The 12,115-nt window shown below is 36.6% G+C and overlaps 1 protein-coding gene across 2 annotated transcripts in view; it reads left to right on the forward strand.

Annotated features, from left to right (window-relative positions):
- The first annotated feature begins 621 nt into the window (after window positions 1-621).
- Window positions 622-12,115, forward strand: part of FSIP1 (fibrous sheath interacting protein 1) — a 162,900-nt gene continuing 151,406 nt past the window's right edge. For both annotated transcript variants that reach the window (XM_033108714.1, XM_033108715.1), the window contains exons 1-2: window positions 622-918; window positions 6,437-6,569. In XM_033108714.1, the coding sequence (XP_032964605.1) occupies window positions 6,444-6,569 (126 nt within the window). In that variant the 5' untranslated portion in view covers window positions 622-918; window positions 6,437-6,443. The remainder of the gene's footprint in view (window positions 919-6,436; window positions 6,570-12,115) is intronic.

Here is a 12,115-nt window from a genome sequence, read left to right on the forward strand (position 1 = left end):
GACTGATTTGTTTTTCTTTTTTTAATTTGGAAAAACATAAATTTCCTGAGAGACGCTGGGAATAAATTCCTGCGTAGGAACACTAACAAAGCGAACAGTGAGGCTGGAGAGCAAAGTCTACCAGGGAGAGGTGGTAGGGCTGGACGTCTGAGAGAAAATAGGGGGCCTTGTCATTTAGGACCGGTGGGAAAAAGCAGGTATTTCATGGTACTGGGGATGAAGAAAATCAGTTTGGGGACGCAATAGTCTTCACGCACTGAGAATTAGAGACACCAATGACCACAAATAGCAAATATTACCCTTTTTGGACTATAGCCCAATTTGTGTAAAACCACTACTTTTAATTTATACGGCATCCAAACTTTACCAAGAACTTCGCATACATCTTTTTGAGCGGCACAACAATCTTGTGAGGAAGGAATTATCATCCCCATTGTATAGAGGAGGAAACTGAGCCCAGAGAGAGTAGCGGACCTGCAGGGCACCACATTAATAGTGAGGGACGGAGCCATACAAGCATCCTCCTTCCGAGTTCAATCTAAACACGAACAAACCATTGCTCGCCCATACCATCCCCTGGGAACATGAAGGAGACCACTGGGCAGCCCCAGCTCCCGGGGTTTCATCAGTTCCTCGCTGCCCCTGCCCCCCACGTCACATTTCTGGATGGTACAGGCCTTTTTTTTTTTTTTCTATCGCGAGACTGGAAGCGCGGGGCTTCTGGTTGCCAGGGGAACGGCGTTCTCGGAAGCAGGAGAGCTTTAGATCCTTAGTTCCTTTCACTTCCCGAGTAGCTGTGGTGGCAGGAAAGACCCCCTCCTCTTTAGGGGACGGTGGGTGACGAGGCGAGTGTCATTGGTGCGTTTCTGAGCCGACAATGCTCTGACGACTGGTGACTAGATCCCTCAGTTTCTGCAGGTAAGGTGAGGAATTGCACAGACTAAGAGCCACGCTCGATAGCCGTGCGACAAGCCAGTGAGTGAGCGGGGCGGAGTCGTGTTAGGGGAGAGGGGCAGGGCCAATGGGAGGGCGGGGCGGTACCTGGGGGCGGGCTCAGCGAGGGCCAGTCCAGGCCTGGGTGCCTAACATCCTAGAGTTTATGTTAAAAGTCAATCACTAGACGTTTGAAATAGACTATAAATGGCAGAGGATGCAAATTGGTATTTCACAGAAAAAATAAAAATAAAAGGTGGCCAGTAAACATTTGACTAGAGGCTCAACTTCTCTTGTAATTAAAGAAATTTAAATCAAACTCTAGATACCTTTTGGCACTTACCTGATTGACAAAGATGAAAAATTTTTGACATAAACCAGATTGACCGCAGTCCAATGTGGGGAAACGGACACTTTCATCTCATCATACCTTGTTGGTAGTAGTGTAATTTGGTACAGTCTTTTTGGAGGACAATTTGGCGGACTACCAGAATTTGAAGCGCAAGTGTTCTTTGACTTAGCAATTCTAATTTATCTTCTGGATATATGAACACAACTAAACAAAGATTTGCAAAAGAGATTAAATTAAAATTGAGGTATACTTTACATACGGTAAAGTTCACCCTCTTAATGTGCAATTCTACGAGCTTTGACAAATGCATACAGTTACGCAATTACCACCACAATCAAGATACAGTACTATTTCATCATTTTCCCCAGCCCTTTTTGTAATTAACACCTCCCCACTCCCAGCCCTAGCAACCACTCATCAATTTTCTGTCCCTGTAGTTTTGTTTATTCCAGAATGTCACATAATTGGAAGCAAACACCATGGAGCCTTTTGAATCTGGCTTCTTTAAATTTAGCATAATGCAATTGAGATTCATCCATGTTTTGTATCAGTTGTTTGTTCCATTATATTGCTGAGTAGTATTCCATTGTATGGATGTACAAGAGTTTGCTTATCCATTCCCTGGTTGAGTGACCTTTGGATTGTTTCCAGTTTTTGGTGATTATTAATGAAGGTTCTATAAACATTCATGTACAGGTTATTGTGTGAATACAAATTTTCATTTCTTGAATAAATAGCTAGGAATGAGATTGTGGAGTCATATGGGAAGTGTATGTTTATATAAACTGCCAAGGAGTTTGCAACATGGCTGTCCCATTTTGCATCCTCACAGGACATATATGAAAGTTCCAGTTGCTCCCCAACTTTGTCAGCACATGGTATTGTTAGTTGTTTTAAAAAAATTATTTTTCACTATTTAAATGTATAGTTGTATCTCATTGATGTTTTTTCTATTGGGGAATATTGGGAAACAGTGTGTTTCTCCAGGGCCCATCAGCTCCAAGTCGTTGTCCTTCAATCTAGTTGTGGAGGGTGCAGCTCACTGGCCCACGTGGGAATCGAACCCCGGCAACACTGTTGTTCAGAGTTCCCGCTCTAACCAACTAAGCCATCTGGCCATCCCATGCTCTCATTGTAGTTTTAATTCACATTTCTTCGATGACTAATGATGTTGAATATCTTCTTATGTGCTGGTTTGCCATCCACATATCTTTGGTGATGTTTCTGTTCAAGTCTTGAGTCTTGATATTTCTTTATGTATTCTGGATACAAGTCCTTTGTCAAGTATGTGTTTTGCAAATATTTTCTCCCAATATTTGGGTTTTGTTTTCCTTTTCTTAACAATGTCTTTTGAAGAGTGGAAGTTTTAAATTTTGATGCATTTCATTTTATCAATATTTTATTTTATAATCATGCTTTTGATGTTGTATCTAAAAATCCTTTGCCTAACCCAAATTCACACATATTTTATAGAAATTTTATAGTTTTAAGTTTTATTTTTAGGTCTGTGATCCATTTCGAGTAATTATTTGTATTGCTGTTAATAGCAAATACTCCATATACAACCTAAAAACTGATTAAAAAATACTACATCTATGCCGTGGAAAACTATGCCATCATTTGAAAGCATGAAGTGTATTTGTATGTGGTGACATAGAAAAATCTCCAAAATATATTAAGTGTGAAAAAACAAGTTGCAAAGCACCACAACATTTGTTTGTGTTTGTGTTCGGGAGGAGTGGGTAGGTATAAAGGATAGAAAGTTTGCATATGCTTAAAAAAATGAGAACTACAAAAACCTATTAACAGTGGTTTTTGGGGTAAGGGGAATTTTGGCTTTGAAAACCTTTACATTCTTCTGTACTATTTGACTCCCTCCCCCCACATGGGCAAGTATTTCTTACATAATAAACAAATATATAACATAAAAAAATCTACCATACAATAATTTTTAGACATTAAAATCATGAAAATAAATATGATGTCACTTGTTTTCCTTTGGGTTGACTATTCATTATTATGAAACAAAGGAATATTCGCTTTCTTTTGATTCTGCCATTCATCCAAAAATATCAAATTACAGCAGCCATATGTCCCCATTTTGGTTTTAATCATCCATGATGGTTGCATTTCTCACAAGCCTGTATGAAAAACTTTAATCTTGTTTGAAATGAATGTTAAAAAAGTTGGTACATGATAGTAGTGATTTGTTACAATTTAGAATCTGGTCATATATCCATCTATTTAATGGAATATCATGAAGTAAATAATATTCTGTTTTTGGAGTATTTTTGATGTAATAAGAAAATGTCATGTAATGTTAAGTGAGAAATATATGAGTCCAATTTTGTTGAAAAGACATTGAGAAGAAATGGCAAAAAAAATGTGACAACAATGTTTAGCTCAGGGTGGTGAATACTGAGTACTTTTTATTTATTTTGAATACACTTTAATGTATTCTAAAAAATTTTCTAAAATAATTAAATCCTTTAATTATGAACTCAAGATATGCTTAATAGAAAATGAGAAATACAGACAAGCAAAAGGTTAAAAAAAAAGAGTATCCATGAATGTACCAATCCAGAACCCACCTGTGTCATTTCCTTGACTTGTGATCATCTTTCAGGTCCCGTTCTGTATGTTTCTTTAATTAGAGAAATTGGACTTTTTTTTTTCTTTAGAAGATACAGACCATTTGTCTTTCTTCTTTTCCTTTCCTTTTCCCCTTATTTATGCCCTTAGCCAGTTTTTTATTGGAATGTTTCTTTTTCTGATTGATTGGTAAGAGCTCTTTAAATATGTAAATTTATTAACCTTTTGCGTATCATCTATATTGCATATATTTTTCCCAGTTTCTCAGGTGCCTTTTAATTTAACTTAGAGGTTTTTTTTTTGACACTCGAGCATTAAACATTATGTAATCAAAACCTATGTCTCTTCCTTTTTGATTTATGCTTATTAGTGTCATGCTTAGTAAGTTATTAACCTTTTTATTATGTAAGTTATCTTTATGTTTCCTTGGAGATTTCATATTTTATATTTATTTACTATTTTTAAAATTAGGTTTTACTTTTATTAAAGTAATATAGTCAAAAATATCAAATGGTACTATAACATTTACAATGAAAAAAAAAAGCAATCTCTAGTCTCATTCTCCAAGGGTAACCATCTGAACTTATAAATATTATGCTTATTTAACTATTTTTTGGCTTTTCCAATTTTTAGACATTCTCTTTGATTTCCTATTATGGCAGATAAGATTTCTTATACTACCTCTCCTTTTACATGCTTCTCCCCACATACACTCAGTATAATTAAGGCACACTATTTGGTTAAATCAATGTTAAGTGCTAAAGTATTTTATTATCATTTGATTGCTTTCTTTCTTGTACATTGCTTTGTTTTTATTGTGGAATTTCTGTGTGGGTATTGATATTTCTTCTCAAACACTCAAAAACATCTATAAGATCTGAATTCAGTGCCCTTTGTCCATACTTTTTTCTGTATGGCCCAAATCATAAGATTGTCAGTTGCATCCCCACTCACCCTGTATTTTATTTAACTTATTATTTTCAGGAGCAAACATAACAGAACAGACCTATTTCTAAAGCAAACTGAAAGATTTCTGGAGCCTTTTAGCTGATACATGTCACTGATGGTTCCCTGGGCCTCTCCCTTTACTGACATGTATTCTACCGGCTCTGCACATGTTTCTGTTTCACTGATCCCTTGGTTAGCTGTGGTGAGCCTCTTCTGGCAACCTGCTTAGGGCATTTACAAAACATTTGGCCTTTTGGTGACTTTTGCTTTTTAATTGTGATGTGACGGGCCAGGGTGATCCGTCATCCCACAATAATGTCAGTAGCTTCCTGAGTGAGCCTTTTGCAGAGTTTGAATAATGGTGAGCTCAATGCCTTTTTCATTTGCTGAGATGGAAAGAGTTGACGTAGTAGACCCTGAAGCATCGGCTTTGGTGCACTGAATGGTTGGAGGCCAAATCAAATGATCCCTCTGTGTGCTTGGAGGAGAACCAGGTTGTTTATGTTTGTGCTTCTGCCTGCATCCAAAACTTCCCTGTACTGTGACTACACTGTTCAAAACAAGAAAGAGAAATGAGTCATTTTGGAGAATAAGAAAAGGACATTGTTCTACTTGCTGGGCCAGAGGCAATTGGCTTTCTTCATTCTATTATGAGAGAAGTGGTTTAGTTCATAGTTGATAGGAATTTGGGAAAGGATTTGGTTGAAGAGATCCATTCACATATAAAGCTAAGTATCGGGAAGACAAAATCTGGAATTCTTCCTCTTTCTTTCATTTTACTCAGCATGTATGATACCCCCACATTACCAACCAAATCTGGAATGGTCCTGATCAAGGGCCCAGTTTGAAAGGATCGATGTGTCTACAATGCCCGAGCTCTCCCACTGGGTTAAACCACCCTGCCTCATATTGCCTGCTTCAGAAAGCAGCACTGGGAGTAGAGCAGCCAGAGGGACGAGAGGCCTGTGGATGGCGTCACACAAAAAATAGTTGAAGAGATTGGTGATGGGTATACAGATAATGAAAGTCTGTCCCCTGGGAGAGAAAGTCGGTTTTGTTCTCTGTTGTTTCAGAGGGCAGAAGTAGAATCATGGGTTTTAGTAGGGGAGGGTTGATAGAAAAAGATCAGTGACCTGGAGATAGGTACTCCTTGAAAATGTGGTACCAGGGAGGAGAGGAGAAATCAGAGCTGAGAGGAGAAACCAGGCTGAGCTGGAATGAGAAAGGCTGGAAAAGGAAAGCAAAAGCAGGCCTTAGGCAATCATTACGACAAAGCCTGAACTGTGATTGAGAGGTGTGCTGCTCCATGAGTGTCTTCTCAGTCAAAGGACACAATAAATGTTTCCGTCAGAGGCATAGGAAGCCATCAAGATGGCACTCATTTCTGCATTCCTTTTTAGCCACTTTCGGAATCGAACCTCTTAGGCAGCTTCTTTTCCACCTACAGTGACATACGATTTAATGACCCACGGATGAAATCAGGGCAGTGTGACTTTGGTAGCAACATAAGTCTTTATAACAAAGACTCTGAATTAATTGCATATTAACAGTAGTGAAACATTTTAATACATGTCATAACTTGCTTTAAAATTTTTTGTTTGTTTGTTGCAGAATATCAATGGATATTATAAAGGGAAACTTAGATGGAATTTCAAAACCAGCCTCAAATTCAAGAACACGCCCTGAGAGCAGAGGTTCAAATGCTTCTTTGGAGGTGCTCTCCCCGGAGCCAGCATCCTTCAAGGTACTTTGCTGTTTAGAAATGATTTAAAGGCCTTATCCTGACCTCTAGCAATTGATAAACCAAGGTTGTTGTTAACATTCCATTTTAAGGTTCCTTTTCAGAAGATGTGTTCTGAGATTTTACTTTAGATCATTGAATACGAAATACTGTTTCCTTCTTTACCTCCCTTCTTCTTTCTTTTTCCCCCCTTTGAAGTGGGGCTTATTTGTTCACAGTTGTACCTTGTTACATTTGTTAACTTTTTAAAGAAAAGTTAACAAATGTAACTCATTTGTTAGCTTTTTCTTTTTTCTGTATAAGCTTTGTATTCTGACATCTGCTTTGCCACCATTGACTCTATGAAAAACATTCAGTAATTTAAAAAATATAGTTTGGGTAAACACCACATAGTATATGTTTAGTAAGTACATTATCTGGCCCTGACTTCTTTTTCTTTACTTTAATAGTCTCTTTTGTTTTCTTAAATATCTAAACTTGATGTTTTTTAAAGAATCAGTTTTCTCATCGATGATATGGAAAAATTTATGGTTTTAGGGTTGTGACAAACAAAAATTTTGAACCACACATTGAAAACAAATGCAAGTTTATGAACCCATACTCATTTGTTCTTTTGATTTATGGACTAGATTCTGCATGATGAAACTCTTACAGAGTTTTCGTCTGTAATGATTTAGTGCCGGAAATAGAAAGCACTGGAGGCATTTCCAGCAGAAAGGGATTGAATACGAAAAATTCACTTTCTCAAAATCAATGGAAGGCCACCAGGAAAGGAAATCATGAGAGGGGATTTCCCTTGGATCTTTGGTTCCCAGCTCTCACTACCATGGCTGAAATCCACAGAGCAGAAAGCTGTTGCTGCTTCTGACACTGCCACAAGTCCCTCAGAACCACAAAACTGGTGACTAGACATGCAGAGATGACCATCTGTGATCTTTCTTGCCAACTTCCTATCAGGAGCTCAGAAAGATGGCTTCTCCCTCACTTCTGCTTTCTAAATCATGTGCAGATGCATCTAACTGGATGGTCTTAATATGCATCCAGAACCCTAGCTGCAAGTGACTTTGTAAAACACAGTTGCCAGCTTAGCTCTCCGTTTTGTTTCTTCTAATCCTGCCTCATTACTATACTGTGTGTTAACTCTTGTAGAATTGTTATAATTCTTGATATCTGGTAGGATGAATCTCCCCCATCTTATTCTTTTCTAGGACTGCCTTAGCTATTCTTGGCTTTTTGTCCTTTTTCTATTTTAGATCAGGTTTTCAAGTCCTGTGACAAATGCTGTTGGGGTTTTGATTGACATTGCTTTGGATTTATAGATTAATTTGGAAAGAATTTCTAACTTACGATGTTAAATCTTTCTCTCTATGAACATCGTATCTCATTGACTTTTTTGTTTCTGATTTAATAATTTTGCATACTGTAAAAGTCACTCTTTTTTGGTGTATAGTTTCAAGCTTCACAAATATTAAGAGTGATACCATCATAAGGTATAGAACAGTTTAATTGCCCCTCAAAAATTCCTTCCTGCTACTCCTTTGTAAACAATCTCCGCTACTCTTAATCCCTGGAAACTCCCAATCTGTTCTCTGTCCCCATAATTTTTCCTTTTCCAGAAGATCACGTGAATGGAATTAGAAAGTATATAGATTTTGAGCCTGGCTTTTGTCAACTGGCACAATGTATTTGAGACTCATCCATGTTGTTGCATGTGTCAGTAGTTCACTCTTTTTTATTGCTGAGTAGTATTCCATTGTATGGGTGTACCACAGTTTGTTCATCCATTCCCCAGTTGAGGAACATTGGGTTGTTTGCAGGTTTTTGGTGATTATGAATAAAGCTGCTATAAATATTTGTATACTGTATTTTTTTTGGAGGAGTGTAAAACGTGTTTTTATTTCTCTTGGGTAAATACCTAGGAGTGGAGTTGCTGGCTTGTATGGTAAGTGTGTGTTTAACTCTGAGAAACTGTCAAACTGTTTTCTGTTCCCACCAGTAATGTATGACAGTTCCAGCTGCTTTGCATCCTCACCAGCAGTTGATATTGTCAGTTTTTTAAAAAAGCTGTTCTACTAGGTATATAATATTAGCTCACTGTGGTTTTAACTCGCATTTCCCTGGTGGCTACTAATGTTGAATATGTTTTCATGTGCTTATTTGCAGTCCACCTACCTTTTTTAGAAAGTATATATTCAAATTTTTTGCCTAACATTTTTTAAAATTGTGTTTGTTTTCTTATTGTTGACTTTCGAGAATTCTTTATATATTCCAGATAGTCTTTTGTCAGCTATATGATTTGCAAATATTTTTTTCCCAATCCCATAGCTTGACTTTTCATTCTTTTAGCTGTGACTTTGGAAGAGTGTTTTTAACTTTGTTAAGTGCAATTTATCAATTTTTTCCTTTTGAAGATTATTTTTTTGTTGTTGTATCTAAGAATTCTTTGTCTAACCCAAGGTCCCAACGATTTTCTCGTATGTTTTTATTTCTGAAAGTTTTATAGTTTCATATTTTACATTTAGGTGCTTGTGGCCTCTTTTGTAAACCCGATATTCATTCCAGTATGGTTTGGCTAATTTAGATATTTTTCTCTGGTTGCTTTGTTTTCTTTTTGTCTTTGTATCTACTGTGATGCACCTATGTATGGATTTATTTAATTTATCCTTCTGGAGACTAGCACTTCTTCAGTGTAAGAATTAGTGTTTCACTTAATTTGCAAAATTCTCAGCCTTTGTGTTTTCACATGTTTCAAATGCTGCCTACATTTTTTTCTGTTCTGTTATATTGGAAATCATATTAAATGTCTGGTGAACATTTTCCTTCTATCCTTCATGTCTCTTATCTTCTTTTTAATATTTTCTATTCATTTATTTCTCTGTGCTTCATCCCGAGAAAATTTTAACATATATTTTCTAATTTTTGAATTGCTTCTTATTCTATGTCAAATCTGCTTTTTCATCCAATGAAATTTAAATTTAAAGATATATTTTTAATTTCTGAAAGTTCTTTTTAGTTTATTTTTAATCCATCTGTTCTTTCCAGTGTCTTGATCTCATGTTTAAATACCAATTAAAATATTTATTATTATCTTTATCAGCATTTTAATGTCTTAAGTTCTTTTGTATATTGTGATTTATGCTTATCGTTGGTCCTATGTTCCTGGCTTTTGAACTTTTAGAATGTAAGCTTTAATTTTGGGAATTTTATGGAGGCTGATTTGACACTATTTTCCAGAGCAGATTTCTGTTTGCTTCTACCAGATGCCTCAGAGAAATAATAGGCATGAACGATCTCTCTCTCTCTCTCTCTCTCTCTCTCTCTCTCTCTCTCTCTCTCTCTCTCACTAATTTTTCAGCTTTGAGCATCCCAGAACACATGAATAATATAAATTGGAATCAAAACCTACAGGAAGCATAACCCTGTGCTTGCAAATTCTCAAGGCAGTTTTGTTCCCACTTGTAACCCACACATGTTTTTTATTCTTACTCTGTGCTTTTGACTAGGTGTGTTTTCCTGGTCCACCCTCTCACTGTGGATTCACCTCTTTGAGGGATCTCACTTTATGGAGCAGGAGAGGGAAGGTTCCTTTTCATCTCCCTGTCTTGCATGGGTCCAGGGCTTCCTTTCTGACTCCTGCATGGGTGTGACGCCTAAGCCCACAGCTTTCTGACGTTAGCACATCCTCATTCGCGTCTGTTTGTTGCTCCTGCCCCCACCCCTAACCAGGGCAGCTGCTTTAAGGATTTTATAAGGTTCCTGTTCTGGTTTGTTGTTTCCTTTTATTAATAATTTCTGTCCACTGGCAATTTCCCTAATGGTCTTGTGAGTGCATCGATGTATTTCTAAGTAGATGAAGTATTTTAATTTATTCAGTTTTCCATAGAGCCCAAATTGGAATCTAAATACAATTTTAGATTCTTTAGTCCCAAGCATAGTGATTGGAAACCTAAACTCTGGAGTCATGGGTTCAAAACAGGACTCTGCTGACCACACTGAATGTGATCTTGGGCAAATCACTTTGACTCTCTGTGCTAGTTTCCTCATCTGTTCAAAGGGGTAATAATACTATCCACCTCATAGGCATGTTTTAAGGATAAAATGAGATAAAATATCTAAAGTTCTTGAAGCAGTGACTAGCACCTAGTTAGTCTTCAATACATCTTTGCTACTGGCCTCAATTCTTTAACTTAACTGGTCAGTCCTCCTATGTTATTCCCAGCATTCGGCATAAAGCCTGGCACATAGTAAGTGTCCACAAAATATGTGTTCAACAAATTGAGAATGAAGATTTTCCCCACTTTATGGAGGTGGGATAATATACAAAGACCTGACAAACTTTGGAGTACCATAGAATTAGTATTTTATGCTTATATATTCCTGGGTGATGATTTTTTTTAAAGCAGCAATTTCACAGTATTGGCATACAGGTTTCAATACATAGATTAATATTATTTCATTCAATACTTATTTATTTAAAAGAAACATATCAGTGATTACTTCAAGTAAGATTTTATTTGAACCCATTAAGCTATAGATCAAACTCTAGCATATTTATTAGTCAACAGGGACTTTGATATTTATATCAAAAGCAAAGCCTCCTAAAATTGTGACTTGTGTTAATCAACTGTATGGAAAATAAAGAAGGTTCATCTTAGGTTGGGGAAATTAGCCACAGATATACTGCATACTGGCTGCTGATTGCAAATGATTCAATGTTGGTAAAACCTTATATGTTGTCTGAATAATAAATCCTGGAGTTTTGATTAGTTTTATTGATCAAATTTGACTTTTATCAATTTCTTACCAAAATTTGCTATACAGCAGAAAATGAGTTTAAAATGCTAGATTTTAAATGAAATTTCTGTAGTAATAATTAATAGATTTCTCATTCAAAATATTTTGGTTTCTTGTTGCTTATGAATATTTTTCTTGAAAGAGTCAATAGTTGTAATTCATATAAAAGTTCCACAGCTTTCAGGCAGAAAATCTAATAATTAGGGAGATTTTTATAGAGTACTCACTTTTCTTGGGACTAACATGAAGGTACGGAGTAGGGGACATGGAGCAATGAGAAGTGGAGATGGAATGTGGCTTTGACAAGGAGAAGAAAGAAAAACGATACACATAGGTCACAGGGTAGAAGAGAAGGAGGGTAGAACAGAGAAGCCAGTAGGTGATGAGCTCGGAAACATGGATAGGAAACTATGGGTAAAACTGTGAAGTGGGCAAAATTTGTCTTTTGTTCTCCAGTTTCATCTTTTTGCCTCATTACTTCCTGCTCATTTTAAGATTTAAGATCATAGGAGATGATATATGTGAAAGATCTGTACATCCTGGAGTGTGGTATCCAAATATATTGCTTATATGTAGTTATCTTTTGTATATTCTATATTTCTCTACATAAAACCCCCCATTCTCAAGGATAGGTCAGCTAAATTCATTTATGTCATATAAATCACGTGACCTCTCCCAGTAACTCAGCATTTTCATAGAACTATATAGCCTTAAGGATTTACTGGATATTATGGAATTTCAGGCTTTATCCTGCC

The sequence above is a fragment of the Rhinolophus ferrumequinum genome, chromosome 6 (genome assembly GCF_004115265.2).
Source record: "Rhinolophus ferrumequinum isolate MPI-CBG mRhiFer1 chromosome 6, mRhiFer1_v1.p, whole genome shotgun sequence".
In the NCBI taxonomy this organism is placed as follows: Eukaryota; Metazoa; Chordata; class Mammalia; order Chiroptera; family Rhinolophidae; genus Rhinolophus; species Rhinolophus ferrumequinum.